Source organism: Mus pahari, chromosome 4, assembly GCF_900095145.1.
Source record: "Mus pahari chromosome 4, PAHARI_EIJ_v1.1, whole genome shotgun sequence".
In the NCBI taxonomy this organism is placed as follows: domain Eukaryota; kingdom Metazoa; phylum Chordata; class Mammalia; order Rodentia; family Muridae; genus Mus; species Mus pahari.
This window is the reverse complement of record NC_034593.1, coordinates 49,053,984-49,075,578: the sequence shown is the minus strand read 5'-3', so window position 1 is coordinate 49,075,578 and position 21,595 is coordinate 49,053,984. Positions and strand designations below refer to the sequence as shown.

The following is a 21,595-nucleotide window of genomic DNA, read 5'->3' as shown; positions in this document are numbered from 1 at the left end:
CTCAAATATAAAACCAATCCAATCAAGATGTGTTTAGTAACATTCATGTCAGAGTAGCTCAAGGTTTTCAACATGAGTAGCTGATAGTGGCTATCATTATTTGATAGCACTGTGTACTTAGTAGAATGACTAGAGGTTTTTTTTTTTTTTTTTTTTTTTTTTTTCTCTTATGCTGTCAGTGCTGGTAAAGATGTGACACAACTGGAACCCAGTATCAGTGGGATTACCAAATGGTACAACACTTTTGGAATATAGTTTTACAGTTCTGTATAAAGTAAGCCATATACAATTATAATTGAGCTTCTTACTCCTTGGTTTTATTTATGAGAAAAGAGTACAAACTGCTCACGAACAAACATCTCTCTATATTTTTATAGTCATTTTATTCACACTGCCATACTAGAAACCTTGTGAAATGAATGGATGTCCAAAGTGACTCTTCAGTTTCTACCATGAAACATTTATCAATTAAAAATCTCAAATTTGGGTAATATGTGGAAGTCTTGAATAGAACCTTGGAAGATCACAGACATTCTTCACGTACATGACTTTCTTAAAAAGTAGTGACAGAGAAGCATTCTTGCTACGTTACAGATGTTGAGGTGCTGTGAGTCCAAAGCGGAAGGGTGAGCACAAGGACATTTTAATTTGTGGGTACCCATGGAGGCCAGAAGAAAGTACCAGATCCCCTGGACTGGAGATACAAATAAGCCACCATATCGGTGCTGGGAACCAAACCCTGGTCTTCTGCCGGAGCAGCCAGTGCTCTTCACTGATGAGCCATCTCTCCAGGCAATGTATACATTTAACATTTTTGTTTATTTCATTGGTACATCTAAGTAGTAAAATTTTAGTCTCCAAAGTTTTTTTTTGAATTTCAAATATAGGATGTTGAAATATAAAGCCACAGTCTATAACAAAGGAAGATATAAATGCTTAGTGACTTGAGTGTTAGAAAGCCTCCCCTGAATCTCTTCAGTGTGTGCAACATTGGTAGCTATTGCATGTTTAAATCGCACGAGACAGAGACTTGATAGCAAAGGATACCTGTGGTATCACCCATACCTTCTGTCTGTACTCCCTTTTACTAGTGTTGCATTTGCTCATTCCTTTAAGTAGTTTCCTTCGGTGTGAAGCTGCTGTGCACACTGAGTCAGGTTGCATTGTGTGCACTAAAGATGTTTTCAGTGTTTCCTAGCATATCCAGTGACCTTTGAAGAGATGTCTTTAAGAGCACCACGTTCAAAAACTGCTAACTGTACTTGTACTTCAAAACGTTTGGAATAGACCTTTTTCATTTGAACTGTGTAAGGGGTTTAACTCTTCTAGTATATTGTTTCTTTTGTTAAAAGCCATTTCTTAGGTGCTGGGAATTAGAACCATGGCCTCCTGTATGCTAGGCAAGCATTTCTCCGTTTACTTATGTCCCTGAAACACAGCCTTCTTTTACATTTGTGACAGTGTCTCACAAAGTTTCTTGGGTCATCATTGAACTTTGTTTATACCCCACACTCAATGATCCTCTTGCCTTGGCCTCCCAAGTAGCAGAGTACAAGTCTCTATGTACTAGGGTGACAGGCATAGCCTGGAATCTATGTTATAGTAAGTATTTTATGTAATTTTAATAGTCTTAGAAAGATTTTAGTATATTTTAATATTTGGCTGCTTAAAGAGATGAAAAGAGAATTTCAAAAGAATTTACTAAGGAAAATCTTAAATCTTACTTGGAACTTAACCTACTTCTGACTTCATTTTGACATTCATTTTGCCTGTAGGTTTTTAAAATATTAAATATACCGTCGTAAAGGGGAAGAAGAGGTGTTGGGTCTCAGCAAAAATCTTTAAGTTTTGTATAGGCTAGTTACATTCTTCTTAATAAAAAGATGTTTATTTTAAAATCCAACTAATGTATGATATCTTTTTTGTTTTAATATAAAAATTAAATATTTATAATTTATTTTATATGAGATTGCTTTAGAAATGTTCAGAGATTATTCATTTCTCCTAACTTCAATTATAAGAAGGCAGGTCTTTGCAATCTTTTGTATTTGAATACTAAAATACCCAAAGATAATAAAACTTTATTAATTCTATCAAGGAATAGTGTATATTACTTATTTCATAACATTAATTGGAAAAGACAGTGGGACTAAGTTAGTCTGTATTCACATACATCTTAGTGGAATGAAAATATGGTGTATGTATTTTCATTCAAAATTATCGACATATATAGTATCTAAATATTCTCCTGTGTTGATCCAGATGGTTGATTGTTCTCTACTAAGATGGTGAACAGGCCCGGGCAAAACAATATCGTTGTTGTCATTCCACCTCTTCTACCCCTGGACTTTATCCCTCATAAATAATTATAAGTGGATATTGCTTGCTAACTTATTCAAGAAGCTTATTAAGATTGGAAGATGATAATTAAGTTTACAAGGGAAAATTTCTCAGAATACTTTTTTATCAATGTCATTTTTCTTCAAGGAGACAGGATTTAAAATCCTCAATCCTTCCTAAAGTAGAATTTTTACTTACAAAGAGTATAATACTTTTAATCCGAAGGGTTAACAATTTTATATCACTGCATAATAACTAATACTGTCTCATCTGCCAAGGAACCCTGTGACATTCTGTCCCTGGCTGAGGCTGTGCTTGCACAGGCATGTTCTATGTTGTGTTAGTTTTGGCTGATAGAGCTGCTTGACTTTTGGTTTAGCCTATATGTTTAGACCTACACATGAACTGATGTGTTCTAGACAGGAAGTGGAATGCAGGAGATATAGGAATGGGCTGAAGTATCCTTTATATTTGCCTTTGTATCTAGGGGAGTTGGAAATAGGCAAGAATGGAGAGAAATTTTGTATGGCAGTACAAAGAATTTTGCAAGTTTATTGTGAGCCCTGCAGCAATCCGATGCATTTTAGTTACTGGTAAGTTTGTTAAATTATGTTTGCAATTGTACCTCTTCGAAGATGGCCATCTATTTACTATTAAGTCCACCATGTCAAAAAATACCTTATTTTTAAGATTTTTTGAAAAGATTTGGTATTATTATTGCATTTGGTCTTAGGTATAAATTAAAAACACTTTGGTGAGTAAATGAACTTGAGTTTCTGTTGTAATACCAGAGTGGAATCAATGTTTCAAAGACAGCATGGTCTTGTGTTCAGATTTTGGGATTATACCAAATGTATCCTGCTTTTGCATTGGAGTGCCACTGTATTTAGAGGTCTGAGTTTATACATGACATGACTGCAAATGGATAGTCTTGCGATATGAAAGATTTATAAAAGTCCTTGTAATTTCATATGGTTCTGCATATGTGTGTGATTTTTCTCAGAGAATACTTCCTGCTTTTTTCTTAATGTATCATAGGGACCACTGTGAGGCAGACTTGATTCTTCCTGTTTGACAGTTCTGATGCTTAAGAATCCACTCCCCTAATTCATGTATAGGTGGGAAATTGTGGAATATCTATGCAGTAGCTCTATTTATTTTCAAACATTTAAACACAGTGTTATATGTAGTAGAGGATTTAAGCAAGTATTTGTGAAGTGGGCTTGACGGTTGACTCAATTCATTTAAAATATGCTAGATTGCCTAATAGCTTCTTTACAGAATCCCAAGGGATTCCTTGCTAGTTGTGTTTTTCTTAAAAATACCTAAGTTTGAGGACAAAGTAAAAACAGTATCTCTGGTTAGTAATATTAATTTTCATTTTTCTGTGTGTGGTTTAATTATGTAGGGCTAGCTAATATGGTTGAGCTTTAATTTCCTGTGATAAAGTACCTTATTTCTGGGTAGTATGTCTTTTAGAATATCAAGTAGTTTGTTCAGCCATCATTTTTTATAATAATGGTAGTGATCATTTAGCTATTGGTTCTTGTCATGAGAAAATGTTTGAGTTAAGTAAAATAAACAAACAAACAAACACATAAAATTTCCGAATTATTGGAGAAGTCTGTTATCGTTTATTTTGAAACCAGGAGAGCTAAAGTAATTAAAATTCTAGTTAGCTAGGTTTCTTTAATGATTTTTGAGCATTCCTCATTAAATTTTCTGAAATACTTTCAAGAATCATTAGTGTTCTGTTTAGTATAAATAGGTGATTTAAGGTATATTATAAAATACTTCAGCTAGATATTATTTCAGTTCATGATAAAGTCTAGTATAAGATAATTTATTGTAATTGCATTAAGTACTCATAATGAAGGTTGTATTATTTTCATTCTTGTGTCATTGCGCTGGTTGAAAATATATAACTTGTGAAGAAAAACATTATCAAAGACTAATTCATTGCAATCAATTTCCTTTTGTTTCCTCATTCATTCAGTGTACATACCAATTGCTTAACTTTGTCTGGTATCTACTGTTATCTGATTTTATGTGTTTGTGTACACTATGTAATTAATTTTAACAACTTTTCATTTCTATAATACATGAGTCATTTCTTTGCTCTCATGAACTTTTCTGAGGGTATGTGTGGACATACATGGTATGTGACATTTCTTTAGTTGATTTTTATAAACCATGTGAACAATAGCTAAAAAAACAGCTATGTTCTTCACAAAAAATGTCCTGTGCATATTTAAAATTTTTGATAGCCTGTTTTTAAATATTATGATACTGTATATATTATAGAATAGTGGTATGGTTATGTCAGGTTGATTTAAAGAGTGATATATATTTCTGTGTATGTATAGATACATTTTATGCTTAACTCAAAAATAAGTTATACATAGTTATTTTTTAATTTATTGTTTTTTAACTTGAAGGATAAAACTAATTGTATCTTCTCTTGCTTGTGGGAAGATAATACATGCTTGTATAATAAAAGCCAGATACCATTTTAAAAAAGGATAGAGATTAATTTGTTTGTTGTTACTGTTTGGCAAACAAATTACTGAAATGGAATACTATGTTTTTGATAAATATTTAATGACTACAAAATGAATTATCTGTACTTTACACACAGTGCTACTCTTTTGGCATTCCTGGTTGAACTGCTTAAAAGTTCAGTAGCCATGCAAGAGCAGATGCTGGGCGGAAAAGGCTTTTTAGTCATTGGCTACTTACTTGAAAAGGTAAGTGACACACATACTGGTGGCTTTTGTGTGTAGCTTTGGTCACTGGATAGTTGGCAATCACTAGTCATATTTTCTTAAGTTATCTTCAGTTCATGATAAACTGATGATTGTTCAGTGGTAATATCGTTTGATAATTAAAGAACATTTTATATTATGCTGTGAATGTAAGCATTGGCATAATGTGAAGAAAATTGAATTAAACTAGAAATTTTAGAAAAATTCTCTTGTAGGCCTAGGGAGACTGAGGCAGGAGAGGTACAAGTTTAAGAGTAGTCTGCACTACACTGTAAGAGTCTGTCTCATGAAAACTCAATTTAGAAAGTCATGACCCATGCAGTTGCTACATTGACAAGACATGAGCTACACTTACAGTGAGCACAGTTACTAGGGAAGGGGGAGCTGTGCCATGTCACTACACTAAGGTTCCAGTAGATTAGGTACATTCATTGCATCCTCACCTTGTACCTCTTTGTCTACAGTGGATTTTCTGGAATATAACCCTATTGTTGAGTGCATTCCCTTGTGTGTAGCTAATCCATTCGTTTGAAAAGATAGTTTCTGCTGCACCAAAATCTCATTTTTGTTGGTAAACTTGGACCTTAGGACAGTAAGATTTTGTTTCTGTTTTCAGGCACTCAACAAGATTTTTGTATCAATTTTTGGTACATCTTAATAGCTGATAATATAGTCATCTGTCTCATTTATCTAAGATTGCGTTGCTGTTTTCACTTTATTTGTACCTATGCATTCACTCACCAGTTTTCCACAAACATTTCCCTTGTTACATTGACATTCTTATTAAGCCCTTCAATTTCCATGTTTCACCTTTTTAATTATTTAGGATGTCTTTTTTTTTTTTTTAAGTACAGAAAATTTACCTGATTTTTGATGGATTTATTTATTTATTTTTCAAACATGTTATTTCATGTTTTAAGAGTTTTGGGGTTTTTTTGTTTGTTTGTTTTTAGGTTTTTGCTTCTCAGGTACATAGAAATAGAATTATTGATGATTAATGTAAACTTTTTCTATTTCTGTTTCTACTCCTTCATTAACTATGGGCCTGTAGCTGCTTTAGAACTTTGTAGAAGTAGTATCATATGAAACTAATGACGTGCCTTTTTTGATAACTGTCTGTTTCTCTTGCGGCTTTCTTGCCTTATCTGAGATAACTGGTGCAGTGTTGACCAGTAGTTGTATAATGGATACCTCTTATTACTAATCTCATGACAGTACATTTAATAATCATAATCTAAAATACAGTCTATTGAAATAGATTAGGTCTTACAGTATTTTTCAAAACAATTTTTTTCAAAAAAAATTTCAAAAGTTTTCTCATTTTAAAATTTTTTTCATTATCATATTGATTTTTACATTTTTATTTATTTGATCATGAGTTCTAATTTTCTTATTTTGTGAACCATATTCATTAATTTTCAAATATAAATTTTCTGATTACTCATAAATATGGTCTTTTCCAATAAGGTTTCTGATAATCACCATGCTTGCACTCATATTGCCGTAGCTTTGTGTGTGTGTGTGTGTGTGTGTGTGTGTGTGTGTGTTTTCCTGAAAGCTTCCCACATGCTATGGGTGCACTCTACCAGTGAGCTATATCTCTATACCTGAATCTCATTTAAAAGTTTATTTCACCCATTAAAGTGAAAACAAATTGCAAAATAGGAAAAAAAAAATTAAAGCAGTTAAACGAAGTAAACACTTTATGAACAATTAGGTGTTTTTTTATCTTTCTAATCTCGCAGTTTATCTTTTCTATTCTTGTTCCCTTTCTGAATTTAGTATGAATGTAGTTAAACATTTACCAAGGAGTTACAAAAGGAAGAAAAGTACATGGATTAAATAGATGATCTGAGATAAGTAGTAGGTACCATTCACAGGAAAACCTAAATGCTGTTGTAGAGAAAGTTCATTGTACATACACATGGCAAAACTTTAAGTAGCCAGTGAAACACAGTTTTTGAAAAAAATGTTTCTAAAGATGAAGTATAGATATAAAATTAACTCTGTGGTGGTAGCATAAATGAGCATAAAAAGACAAGTGTCTGTTTTCCTTTAGCAGTGTAGAGCCCCACATGATGCTTCTGAGGGTGCCTTTCCTGGCACTCAGAAACTTCAAAGCATATCTAAACTCAATTACTATCAGAGGAGTATGATTGGAATGCTTGCTGACAGTGGCAAGGTTTTAGCATTTGAGTTTAGATTGTAAGCTTTGCTGAAGAGCAATTTGTTTTCTGTTACCACATTTTTGTCTGAAATTATAAAATAGCATTGCCCAAATGAAATACAATGTAAGAATCAAATGCAAATTAAAATGTTTAGTAAAAAGTTACCGGTGATATTAATAAATTTTATTTAGCCTGGTATTTCCAAAACATCATTTTCATATTTTATTAGTTATTTTTTAAGAATACTTTTTAGAGCATTATAACTTACATCTCACTTTGGACAGGCTGCATTTTAAATGTTCAACAATTACCAATAGGATAATGTCTAATTACAATCTCGAAGAATTGGCATGAGTTTCATGTCTCTTGTGTTTAGTGATAAGTCATGAATTGTTAACAGTTGAGCATTTGTGATGGGAATATGGTATATTAAAACAATGTTATGTGAAGAAGTTCAAGGTGTTATCAAAGGAAATATTTTATTTGTAGTGAAAAGAGGGCAAAGGAAGTCACATTTGAGCAGAAGTCTCTGCAGTAGTCTGAGATCCTGAAAGCCACATGAGAGCATTGTGTCCTTGCTTTACCATGGCCAGGCCAGGCCAGGCCAGACAAAGTTTTGCTGAGGCAAGTGAATTGTATTTGTCGGTTTTGAAATGCCCTAAAGGAATAAAACAGCAGTTTCTGCTGTGCTTGTTTTGGAACTGTTTTAAATAAAAACACTTCTTGTTATCTTAAATTTTTGAATTTTCATAATTATTTAACTCTAAGTTCTGAAAGATCCTTTGTCTTTTTTTGGAGAATCTTATTCATAAATTACTTCTTCATATTGACAAGAGTTTCTTAACTGAAAATAGACTGGGCTTTAAGAAGCTTTCACTCAAAGGAATTTTTTATTATTATTAGATATTTTCTTTATTTAATTTCAAATATTTTCCCCCTTCCTAGTTTCCCCTCCGAAAATCCCCTATCCCCTCCCCACCCCTGCTCCCCAACCCACCTACTCCCATTCCTGGTCCTTACCATTCCCCTGTACTGGGGCTTAGAACCTTCACAGGACCAAGGGCCTCTCCTCCCATTGATGACCAACTAGGCCATCCTCTGTTACATATACAGCTAGAGCCACAAGTTCCACCATGTGTTTTCTTTGATTGGTGATATAGTTCCAAGGAACTCTGGGGTTAGTGGTTAATTCATAATAATGTTCCTCGTATGGGGCTTCAAATCCCTTCAGCTCTCAAAGGAATATCTTAAAATTTCATGTAACTTCATTTTTACTAACAGACAATATATGATTTTGTGCTTTTAATTTAAACTTTTAGGGACAATTTGAATTATTCCTATAAACATTTTGTAATTTGATATCACAGATATTTCTAGATAGAATTTCTGTTTCTGTCTTTAGTCATCAAGAGTTCATATAACTAGAGCAGTCTTGGAGCAGTTTTTATCATTTGCAAAATACCTCGACGGTTTATCTCATGGAGCACCATTGCTGAAGCAGCTTTGTGACCACATTTTGTTCAATCCTGCCATCTGGATACACACACCTGCAAAGGTCTGTATTTCAGGTTCACTCATTTAATTTTAGGTTAATGTTATAAAATAAAGTTAATGATACAGTGTTTAGTTATTAGATTTAATGTATTCAGTAGAAAACATTCAGCATTTTTTTTTGCTTCTAGACAGTATAAGGCAGAGATAAAATTTTGAATATGTAAATATAATAAATAAAACTACAATTAAACATCAAACCTGGTGTAGAACTAAGTTTTAACATTATTAGGTATGATTCATACCTTGTCGACAAAAAGAATTCAGTATATTATTGAAAGACCAGGAAAGCACAACAGAACACTGTGACCATTTAGACTGGCAAGTTACTGTCAGTTTGAACTTAGATGTTTTATCATGACATAAAAAATTTTGAAATAAGCATATATTTAAGCCACATTATTTTTCTATGTTTGCATAATACAGTATATCAGATAATTGATTTCTCCCTATAAATCTATATGGGGGTATATTGATTTAGGGTTGTCCTTTTTCAACTCTAAATGCTTTATATAGCTGAGTGAGTAGTGTTCCTGATTTCCATGTAGCTCATCTTACTGTTTATGGCACTAAATCCACAGTTAATGATTGTTCCCTCTTCTAATCAATGTACTCATCATATTTGCATGGTCAGAATCTAATGGTGACTCTGTATGGTGGCAATAGGTGAAGCAAGTGGGGTCACACACTTGGGCACATGTTGTGCATATTGCCTCTGATAGGCTGCCACTCTTCCTCTAGAGAAGCATGCGCTCAGGGAGCTACTGTCAGATCCTTCCGGAGGAGCTGGCCTAGACACCAGCCACTGCCACAGCATTTTATTTCTCATAAGATTAGCCTATATTAAGTTAAAAAGATTTATTTATAATTGACAGTGCTACTTTATCCTTAGATATAGAACCTTCGTTCCCAATCGGGTCATGTGCGTTATCTTTATTGAAATCAGTTTTATTGGAATGTTTGTGCTTTGATAATTACTTTTCAAAATATAAATGTTTATTAAGGAACATTATTTTAAACCACAAAAAATTATGAGTTTGTCCTTTGCTGATTTGTATTTGAATTAAAATGGAATTTATATTTAATAAATACTTTAAACTTGCTTTAATTATGTATTAGGTTCAACTTTCCCTATATACCTACTTGTCTGCTGAGTTTATTGGAACTGCTACCATCTATACCACCATACGCAGAGTTGGGACAGTATTGCAGCTAATGCACACATTAAAATATTACTACTGGGTTATTAACCCTGCTGATAGCAGCGGCATTACACCTAAAGGATTAGGTAAGCACCTCTGCGATCTCATTTCCTCTTCTCTGTGTTTAGATCCTGGGTACAGAGCATACATGTGTATATTTATACATAAATATATAAATATATATATATATATATATATATATATATATATATATATATATAATTTAGGGACAATTAGACAGCTCAATGGCCACATTTTCAAGTACTTGCCTTAAAACCTGATGGCATGAACTAGATGTTAATGCTCTACATGCTGGCAGGAAAGAACTGACCTGTCTTCTGTGGCATGTGTACACCCACTTATGCACATAAATTAACATTATTAAGAATGTTATAATACTAAGATACTTTGGAGTAAAACCATTTTAATGCACTCGATTCTAATTGAGAAGCTTTTTATGGGGAGCTTTGGAAGATTCCTTCGTATATTAAAAATGGCTATATATGACTGGTTCCCATCAGTGTCTTTTAGTACTTTGAACCTTAGAATGCTTTGAACTTTGATTTCACATATGCTCTTTGACCTGAGTGTGATAGAAACTGGTGTACTTTCCATATTCCTGATTTGTGTTTTAAGATTATAGCCATGTTTTCTAATTATCCAGGAGTACACTTGTACAAGTACTCTAAATACAAAATAATCTCAAGGAGAAAAACATTCATTGTCCACTGCAGAGAGGAGCAGTGTGGAAAATGTAGGCTTTTCCTCTGTCAGTGCATTGCTACGTGAACATGGCCAAGCTTTCCAGAGTCAGTCTTTTTCTCCTTCCAATCATCCTTCCTGTAACATGTTTTAAATTTTATTCCTTAAGAAAGTGGTTCCTTTTTAATGTAACTGGTTATCAGTGATTTTTTTTAGAATTGACAAGAAAGGTCCAATTAAAAATATTTTAGGGACTGGAGAGATATAACTCATTGATTAAGAACACTGACTGTTCTTCCAGAGGTCCTGAGTTCAATTCCCAGCAACCACATGGTACCTGGCAGCCATCTGTAATGGGATCTGATGCCTTCTTCCTGTGTATTTAAAGATAGCTACAGTGTACCATATACAATCAATCAATCAATCAATCAATCAATCAATCAATAAAACTTTAATTTTTTTCCCAGAAATGTCCTACCAGTGTAGTTTCACCAACAGTGTATGATGGGGATTTTTAAAAATAATCTTCACAGTAGTATTGACAAGTATAGTTATGTGAATCTCTTTTAAAAGGGAAAATAGTACTAGTACATTTATATTTAGGTAGTCATTCTTTTTATTTTGTGATGGGAGTCAATAATTGTCATAGACTGTCATGTCTGATCTGTTCTCTTAGAGTTTATCTCCTGTCGTTTGAATTGAATATGCCCGGAGTTGGTTTCTGTTGAGTACTCTTTGTTAGTGTATTTAACAATGTGCAGTGTAATTAGAGATATATAAATATGTGTAGATACATTGTAGATCTTGTTAATACCATCCACATTTTGTCTAATAGAAAGCTGAAAGTGCACATCAACATCTCTGAAGTTTAAACCACGTGTGTATGTATAGAGCCTGAACCCTTGGAGTCCTTGGCCTGAAGGACTGCATTGTAGCCTTCTCCATGAATACTGCATCCACCATCAGCCTGACCCCGCTTTACAATATTACTTGACAACACATCAAAACTGAGAGTCATATGAGAAAACTGAAGTTAGCTTACATATTTAATATATTTACATATCTTTTTATTTTCCTCATTAAACAAGTTTAACCCTCAGCAGATCGCCTAATGGCTGGATTGCTCACTCAGAAACTGTCATTTTCCTTATCTTTTTGCGTGAAACACTCAAGTTATGTACATTATTCTTTGTATCAGTTGAAAATAACATATAGAAAACATGTTTTCTTACCAATGCTTCTCTGTATATTTCCCCAAACGTAAAAGTTAACTGTTAAATCATAGTGGAAAACAAACTGATTTTGGAGACTCCTCAATGAGAATTTGTATGCGTTTTTCATGCTTGACATCAGTATTTTTGTTTTGTTTTGTTTTGTTTTGTTTTGTTTTGTTTTGTTTTGTTTTAGACAGGAATATCACATTAATCATGCTAATCTCTCAATCTATCCTGTAAAGCAAATAAACAATATTCAGCTGCCTGTGTCTACTGGTAACTGTGAATGCTTGTACAGGGTCTAAATTCCTTGTTCAGACTGTCTCCATATCCTATTCTGCAGCAAAGCGTCACCTACTTATTTCAAGATGAATCTAGATAGAATTTATCTTCCTCTGTCAGGTGCCAAGAGTGATACTTGCTAACATAATAGTTTTTACCCTGATATCAGAGAGAATGTGGTTTTCTTATGCAAATGTTTATTTTTCAGATTTTTATATCAGTATGGGCTCATGAGTTCCTCTTTTATTCAGTGTATTATCAGCTGGTAGCTTTCCCTTAAAGGGCCCTGTAGTAACTTTAGTTTTCTCTTCTTTAGCTTTCCCTAAAATTTGTTTCATACAAGTGAATTCTGTTGTTTCATTGCACATATGAGCATGCTGTACAGGAATGAGCGTGGCAGATGCCAGTACCTCATGGAGATATGCTAAGGAAGGACTTGACAGTATAGTACATCAGCCCCTGGCTGCTAGCTTTATAGATTTAGATGTTTTTACTTATCTAGATTTTTCCAGTAGGAAATGTGCCTTTATGGCAGGAATCCATAGGTTTGTAGTATTACCCTACTGCACAACACAAAATATTCTTGGTTCTTATTATATGTTTCTTGTCCTAACCCTGTTTCTCCAAAGAATCATTGCTTGCTTAATGGATATGGATTTCTAAGAACTGAAATATGATAGTTTTGCCTGCTGTGTTTTTTGTATATCTTTGTTATTCCTAGTGGGCATGTCCAGGAAATAGAACTACATGTGTGCACACAGTTGCATTTCCATTTCCATTTGAAGACATATTGCTCAGCCTAGTTTTAAAGCTTTTGGTATTTATACCCTTTTTCTCCGTAGTGGGAACAGACTCCCATCAGCTATATTAATATATTTACATATTTTCTTGTTTTATCTTCAGTGTTTAAACATTTGTAATACTACCTTGATTTTAAGAATAGTGTAAAGAACTGATTTTCGACCTGTGGTTTGTGACCCCTCTGAAGGTCACACATCAGATTTTTACATTATAATTCTTGACAGGAGCAAAATTATAATTAGGAAGTAGCAATGAAATAATTTTATGGTTGGAGTTCATCACATCATGGGGAACTGTACTAAAGGTTTTCATTAAGAAGGTTGAGAACTACTAGTGTAAAGTTATGATTTGTTTGCTCTTAATTTTAAATTTGTCCAATAAATCTTACTTTTACTTTTACATTTTATTTTTACTAAAAATGTGTTCATGCCATACAGACATCATGCTCATAAGTTTGCTTCTCTACAGCATGCTGTTCGTTGCAGAGTGTGACAGATGTATCTATAGTTAACAATTACTACCTGTTTGCAATTTACATTATTGAAGCACCTTCTTCGTTGCTTCACATATGCCTCAAATGTGTTTTGTCCTAACATACCCTGTCTTTCAGCAATACTGTCACCTTCATCCTTACAATAAATTAAAAGCTAAACTGAGGCATTGCTGTTATTTATATGATTTATAAATCACAATGAAATTGGTTTTTAAAAAGTAAAGTCAGTTATTGATAAGAAGTGTTATGTACTTTGACATTGGTAAGAGTAGGCAAAAATGTGGCTAATACCTGGAAACTGTGGACCACTTTTGTTACTATGAATCGATCAATGTACTGGGAGTCAGTTGGCTTGCAGATGCAGTGATCTGCATGAAATGGTTGTGAGCAGATAATCGTATGTTATGAAGGATGGACAAAGCAGTGACATTAATTCTGGTTACTTGAAGAAAGACTTGATCTTTAAACAATTTTTGTGAGTCTAACAATGTTTAAAAGAGATTCCTATTTTATGTTATACAGCATGCATATCCTTTCCAACTCTCCTTTTTACTAGCAATTAGATATCACACAGTTGAATCCTTTAAATTTAGACATAGTGAAACTTACAAGTATAGTTTAATTTCCCATGCTTGATTTTATTTACCAACTCAGCATTTGTTGGTGCACCACTACAGTGTGCATTGCACATAGAGAAAAAGATGCAAAATGATAATTGGGTGGAGGTAGAGTGGGATAGTTTTCTGTATGATTCAAGGGATTAAAGGAAGAGTCTGTAAATGGTAAAAGTTTACAAGCCAGAGAAATATTAGAACGTTTTTTAATAAAAATAAATGAAAATATTTGACATTAGGTGATTATGTGTTTATCAGTGATAATGATATATTGGAATATTAAAGCAGCTCTTTCTCCTAAATCTAACTTTCTGGAAGTAATGTGGAATTGCCCAAAACGTGAAATTCAGTTTCATTCTTATGTTTGAAATCATAAAACATCAGCATCAATAATTATGATTTTTAAAAACACTTAATTTACAGAATATAAATATAATTGCATGAAACTTATTCAATGGTATGGCTTATTTTCTTTCTAGATGGTCCCCGGCCATCACAAAAAGAGATCATATCACTTCGGGCTTTTATGCTGCTTTTTCTGAAACAGCTCATATTAAAGGTAAAATAACTTTATTTTGCAATTGCAATATATTGGGTGAAAAGGTACTGTTACCAGAGTTTAAAAATCATTGTCAGTAAATTACCAAGAATGGCTTTTCACGTTGCTCTACAAAATATAAAAGTACTGGGATTTTTTTTGCACTTAAATTTTGGTAACATTCGTATTAAGATGGCCCGTGTTAAGAAGTATGAATGTGCGTAAAGACACGTCCCAGATAAAATAAGGAACATGCAAAATACAGTAAAGCAGAAATACCTAATTAAATGGAATGTGTTTCATTTTATCTAAGGTTGAAGTGTTCTTTCATGGAGTGTTTGTAAGACTAAGGTGGTTTAAAGGGAATATGCAGGTAAAGTTGTATAAATACTACACAAATGTGATCCCACAACTGGTTAAATTCCCATTATTTTAGGGAAGCAATACATAACAAGACCATAGTAAATCAAATCATAATAATATTGTAACTACTTTTTTGGGGACAAGTCTTGTTTATGTTCTAGCTGGCCTTGAACTAAAAGAGGTCTCTCCAGCTACCTCTGCATCTTGAGGTCTGAATCTAAAGGCTTTTGCTAACACTCTTAACCCTAAGTTTTATCAGTTAACATTTCCAAATAGTTACTTTTTAGACTTGAAATAAAATCGTATTTAAATTACGAATCAGGGAAATTTCAGTGAACACCTTGCTTTTTCTGTTTACTTTTATGTCATTGATTTTGATACCTTTCTTTAAATTCTCAATTTCTGATTTTCATTAACTAATGAAATATTTTTACATAGGATCGAGGTGTGAAGGAAGATGAACTTCAGAGTATATTAAATTATTTACTTACAATGCATGAGGTATAACATATTTTGTATCTTTCATTTAAATTCTTTTATTAAAAGATTTTGAGCAAATTTTATCTAAATATTTGTATTTCTTATTATGCAGGATGAAAATATTCATGATGTCTTACAGTTGTTAGTGGCTCTAATGTCAGAACACCCAGCTTCAATGATACCAGCATTTGATCAAAGAAATGGAATAAGGTATGATGCTAAGTGCAGTGGTATTAGTGTGCACCCTAGACTATTCTGTGAATGTAAGAAGGGAAACAAGGGAAAAGCAGCTCTCATATTCTCGAGGAGCTAGAAAACTGTATGCAAATGCTCTGAAGTATGAAGCTCAATGATTGTAATTACTCCAGTGCAGACCTTGCAGAGGAGGAAAAGCAGATTTTTTTTTTTTTTTTTTAATGCAAGAGGACAATAAAGAACTTGGTGCATTTCACAAATCGAGGATGTAAGAGAACTATAGAGAGAGTCAGACTCTGAGACACACAGAGACCCACCAGATTCAGTGATCCATATCTTGGTTATTATATATTTATTAAAGATTTATAGTCAGCAATATGAATGAGAAAGGAAAAATCTAAGGTAGTAAGATCGTCAGAAAAGATCTTATTTGCTGCTGTTAGATATGACACACTCAGGCAGGGGTGGTACTGTAGCCATGAGAATTACATATTCGAAGGGAAGTTTAGAACCAAAGACCAAAATTAAAATAATTCGAAAAGTGGCTCTAGTTGTGGCAATTGTGAATTGTCGATAGGGGAAGCATAGTTCTTTATTAGAATGCTCATGACCGTAAACCTATAATTTAACTCTTAAGAGATTTCTTTCCAATTTTTTTTTTTTTGCTCTCTCAGCAGAATGAACAAAAAAATAGAAAGAATAAATTTCATTTAATTCTTATTATTTTGTTTTACTTGTGGCACTGAGGCTCAAAGCCCCAGCATTACGCATGGGAGACAAAGCTTGCCACTGAGGTGGTAAACTCTACACCCAGTTTTACTGTTGCTTTAACTGCAATAAGAAGCTCTGGTAATAATGCACCCCTGGACTGTGAGGCTAGTAATATGATATGTTTGTGTCTGCAAGGCAGGAAACAAGTGTTTCTGGTGACTACAGTGAACTTGAAGAGCTAAGTTAGGATTGTTAATACTTATATCCTATAATAGCTTTCAGCCATGGGTTTGTATGTGATGTTTTTTTCTCCTGATGTGTTATCTCTGTCTTGTGACCTTGTCTTTTTCTAATATTAACAATAATCTCTAAAATTTTAGAACAGAGAAATAACAAAGTAGGTATCTACCTGTGTTTCACTTAGCAATCACAAATGGGATAAAGTCAACATGTTCATGTCTTAAGAGAAGTGGAGATATGGTCTAAGTTTGTATCCAGGGATTTTGTTCAATGCCCTGGAAAGTAATACTTGTATTTGTAACGCACTTTTTCATTTGTAATATTAGTTAGGTGCTCATAAGCTCATTTGTCTTTTTAGGGTGATCTACAAATTATTGGCTTCTAAAAGTGAAAGTATCTGGGTCCAGGCGCTGAAAGTTCTGGGATATTTTTTGAAGCATTTAGGTCACAAGTAAGTTGATGTTTTCATAATGAATTACAGACATAACTATTGAAATTTTTATGAGATTTACATTTCATTTTTAGCATATGAAATTTAATAGTGTACTATGGAAAATGTAGAAATGATAAAAGTGTCTTTCTAAAGTAATATTCCAATAATAGATTATAGAACAAGATCACAATTGAAGTAATATGGTTAATTTCTTCCGTCTAGTGTAAATACCTTCTGTATTTTAAGAATATAGTGAAATAGATTTGTTAAAATGAAGTACACATCTATGTGAGTTAATTGAAAGAGAGAACAATTAGTTCTCTAGGAAACACAGCCTGCACACTGGCATGATAGTTTAAAGTATTTCTTTTCTAAAAGTGACCCCTGTTAATATTTTGTGATTGTGTATCCTACACCAACACATTTCCCCAAATTTGATTTCTGTAAGTAGCACCTGCTTACCATGTTGTCCAGAACATATTTCTTCTTTTTTAGGATGGTATTTTGTGCATGTGAACATGACTGGTACTGTCCTAACTGTTGTTGCCTGGTCTGTCCCCAAATCCTAGTGCTGTCCATTTTGCTTAAGTAAAAAAGTGACCCTGGCTATATATTGTCTAAAGCGTAACTGTAGACCAAAAGCAAAAAAGGATGCTGCCACAAAATTTGTGAGCGTGCATGAAATTGTTTCTGTGAGTAAATCTTGGAAAAAGTGAGAAGAACAGATTTCAGGCAAATCAGAATAAGGGGAAATACTAATTACTGCTGGAAAACAGTGGATAAATTTAACAGAAAGGAATGAGAGAAAAACAAGTGTGAGTTAGTAGGAAGACCAAAATTCTCATCTTTTTCATGACCTAATAATGCAGAAATGAGATAAGTAGGTGATTTAAGAAAGTCTGAGAGAAGTAGGAGCATGGAGCAAGTGCAGAAATTAAAAGGATTTTCTTAGAAGCCAGCATATGAAGTATTAGAAATATGCCCTAAAAATTGGATTTTGAAAGAGAGAAGTCAAACTTATAACTGTGAAGTGCTGATTAAAAATGGAGTCCTTCTCCCTACCTATTCAATATAGTACTTGAAGTCCTAGCCAGAGCAATCCGACAACAAAAGGAGATCAAGGGGATACAAATTGGTAAGGAAGNCTCCTCCATTGGGGGCCCTGTGTTCCATCCAATAGCTGACTGTGAGCATCCACTTCTGTGTTTGCCAGGCACTGGCATAGCCTCACAAGAGGCCGCTAAATATAAGGCATTTTAAATTCACCCTTATTAGAAAAAAGTTACTGTTAATTGCAGAAGTAAAACTTGGTTCTGTTTTTAAATATAATGTTTAGATGACTGAGACAAATAGAGATCAAAAGAATGCACAGGGAAGATCACATAAATGCAAGGCAAGAAATAGTAAGATTCATGACCTTTATTTTTGACGTAATAGTATGCAAGCCCAAAAAGCAGTAGTTGTGTATGAATGAAGTATATTTTATAATGTTGAAGGTTAAACAGATCACGTGGAATTGCTAACAAAATAGAATTTGGAAGCTTTCAGATAGACTGATTGATCTGTTTCCATCTGCCAAAGTCAAAGGGACAAGTGCCTGAGTAAGCTGGTCATGAGACACCTTCACCTACCCATGGAGACTATGAGATTGTTAGCGGTATAGTAGATATCAATGAGAAATTCTAAAATACTGATAGAAACTAACATTTTTCTTATGGACATGAAATAACTTGAAGTGAGAATAAAACCCACTAGTCAGATAGTAATGCTATCTAAATATTTAAAAGCAGTGGCCCATCAGTCACGGGCACTGCTGCTCTCCTGAGGACCCAGTTCCTTTCCAGCACTCACACTGGCTCACCGCTCTATATAATGGCAGTTCCAAAGGTTCCAGTGCTCATTTCTAGCCTCATGAACACTATTTTTATATAACGTTCAAACATAAATATAGGCAAAACACCTACACATAAAATAAATGGTTAGATTAATACACCTAGCTGCCAATGCACATAATGGAGCTTCAGGAAAGGATAGTGATACAGAAGTCTTTAGAACAAAACAAAACAATCTTGTAATTGAGTTTAATGAATACAGAAAGAGGAAAGTAGCAATAATTCCACAACAGCAAAGATTATGAAGGCTGATTTTTAAGTAAAAAACAATACAAAGTATAATTTAAATTTCTAGAAAATGGAAACATGCAAATATATATGAAAAGAATTTCCCTCCAATAACTAATACTTGTGGAAAGCACCATGTTGCCACGTGTGCCTGGCATCCTGTAGGGTAATACCCTGGTATCTGTGTAGCATTCTTAAACACAGCAGGATGATTTATGCTGGGCATCATGGTCCATATCTTGGACTTTAAAACTGTAAAGGTATTAAGAAAATCTTGGATTAAACAAACTATATCTGAGACAAAAACAGAATTAAATCAGATTAATCAGCAGCAGAAACTGAGATTGAGAAACTTGCAAGATACTTGAAGAGAGAGCCTTAGAAATATCCTCTGACCTAAAAGCATATCATAAAACCAGAAAATAATCAAACCATGTGAAAATAAAACCAGAACGTAAGGTGACAACTGAATTTTTTGTTTTTTGAGACAGGGTTTCCCTGTGTAGCCCTGACTGTCCTAGAACTCACTTTGTAGACCAGGCTGGCCTAGAACTCAGAAATCTGCCTGCCACTGCCTCCCGAGTCCTGGGATTAAAGGCGTGCATCACCACTGCCCAGATTGACAATTGAATTCATATGGATTTCTATTGTTGGGGAAAGTCTCCAGCCATGTTCTTAGTTTTTGTAGTCCCAGAGCTGAGGACCAAACCCAGGGACTTGCACTTGCTAGCCAAGCGCTCTACCACTGAGCTAAATCCCCAACTCCAGTTTTCGTAGTTCTTAAGAAAAAAGTAAGCTAGACTTCAGCCTGGTATCTCCGTACTCAGATGTCTACTTAAGCAGAGGAGGAACATGGTTCTTCTCACTAGTCATTGCCTTGAGTGTTCCTCATACCGTTAGTTACGGCTAAGTAATTAAAGCAATCCAAAGTCCATCATCTGGAGAGTAAATAAATGTGAGTTCACACACAAGGTACTTTGTGATATGACATAATGGGCCCCCTAAATACAACCCTCAGTAAAATACCTATGCAAAAAGCTACACAGTTTAGGGTTCACCTTTCGTGCAGTATCTACAGTGAAGGTTTATGGTTGCTTGGGAGTAGCCGTGGAATGGTAATTGAGTGTATATGGAACCAGTGGATCTTTCAGTGATGAACATGCTCGAAAACTGGGTTGTAGGGATAGTCAGAATACACTGCCGCATTGTGTAGAACACTCATTCTGTTAGATACTTGCAAAATGAATTTTATGGTGTGTGTATTCTAACAGCAGAGTTAGTAAAAAATTTGAAAAGAAAGTTTTAAAACTCTTAGAAATTATAGTTTTTTTTTTTTTTTTTTTGGTTTTTCGAGACAGGGTTTCTCTGTATAGCTCTGGCTGTCCTGGAACTCACTTGGTAGACCAGGCTGGCCTCGAACTCAGAAATCCGCCTGCCTCTGCCTCCCGAGTGCTGGGATTAAAGGCCTGCGCCACCAGGCCCGGCTAGAAATTATAGTTTAATATTCAAATCTAAATCACACAGCCAAGTAAATAAATTTGGTGATTGAAATAAAGGTGCTTTATATGATGCCAGATTTTTTTAAAGAAGACTCAGAATGAAGGATAAAGATATATGTATATATATTATGTATAAATTATGAATTCATAAATTTAAATTTGTGATTGTACAGTTATGAAGACAAATATACAAGGAAAAGTCATTGCAGAGGAAACCAGACTTGATAATAAACTGGAGGAATGTAAAAAATTCCTTTATTATCAATCTGACAAACTCAAAAACTTGACTTAATAGATGCTGGCAAGAATGTACATTTTTGGAAATTTTACAATTATTAAGGAAGTAACATACTGGTATACTGATGTTGGGAGACAACAAATTTTAAAAACGTCTTATGCTGTATGTCTATGCTCTTCTTAATGAAGGAGACTATTACTTAGGTATACATATGTCCATGCAACATTGCTGCTAATAGATACCAGAGCCAACCTGATAGAATATAAGCAGGAGAAAAGATAATAAAATTAATATATATTCATACAGTGACATGAAATTCAGTCATTTACTGGTTTTTAGGAGAATAATTTAATGACTAAATTACCTTTGAAATCTTAATATAATCCACAAAGTTGTAAACAGAGACAGTATACAAAACCATTTATTTAAATACTGAAAAATTCAGAAACAAAGTTATGAATTTAGAACTATATGCCCCTTTAATAGGATTATGAGCACAGCCATGGAAATCGGAAACACCATTTTCTGACTGCCTGCTGCTTCCCAATTTCTTCTTTTTTTAAAAAAGAAAAAAAAACTCTTAGCCTGGGGAGGGTGGCTCAGTCAGTAATGTGCCTGTTCCACAAGCATGAGGACTTGGGTCAGA

The 21,595-nt window shown here is 33.9% G+C and overlaps 1 protein-coding gene across 8 annotated transcripts in view; it reads left to right on the top strand.

The window, feature by feature from the left end:
- Positions 1-21,595, top strand: part of Nbea (neurobeachin) — a 554,101-nt gene that overhangs the window by 130,482 nt on the left and 402,024 nt on the right. For all 8 annotated transcript variants that reach the window (XM_029537485.1, XM_029537487.1, XM_021195277.2 and 5 more), the window contains exons 11-17: positions 4,979-5,087; positions 8,676-8,828; positions 9,944-10,112; positions 14,612-14,691; positions 15,472-15,534; positions 15,626-15,723; positions 17,018-17,110. In XM_029537485.1, coding sequence (XP_029393345.1) covers positions 4,979-5,087; positions 8,676-8,828; positions 9,944-10,112; positions 14,612-14,691; positions 15,472-15,534; positions 15,626-15,723; positions 17,018-17,110 — 765 coding nt within the window. The remainder of the gene's footprint in view (positions 1-4,978; positions 5,088-8,675; positions 8,829-9,943; positions 10,113-14,611; positions 14,692-15,471; positions 15,535-15,625; positions 15,724-17,017; positions 17,111-21,595) is intronic.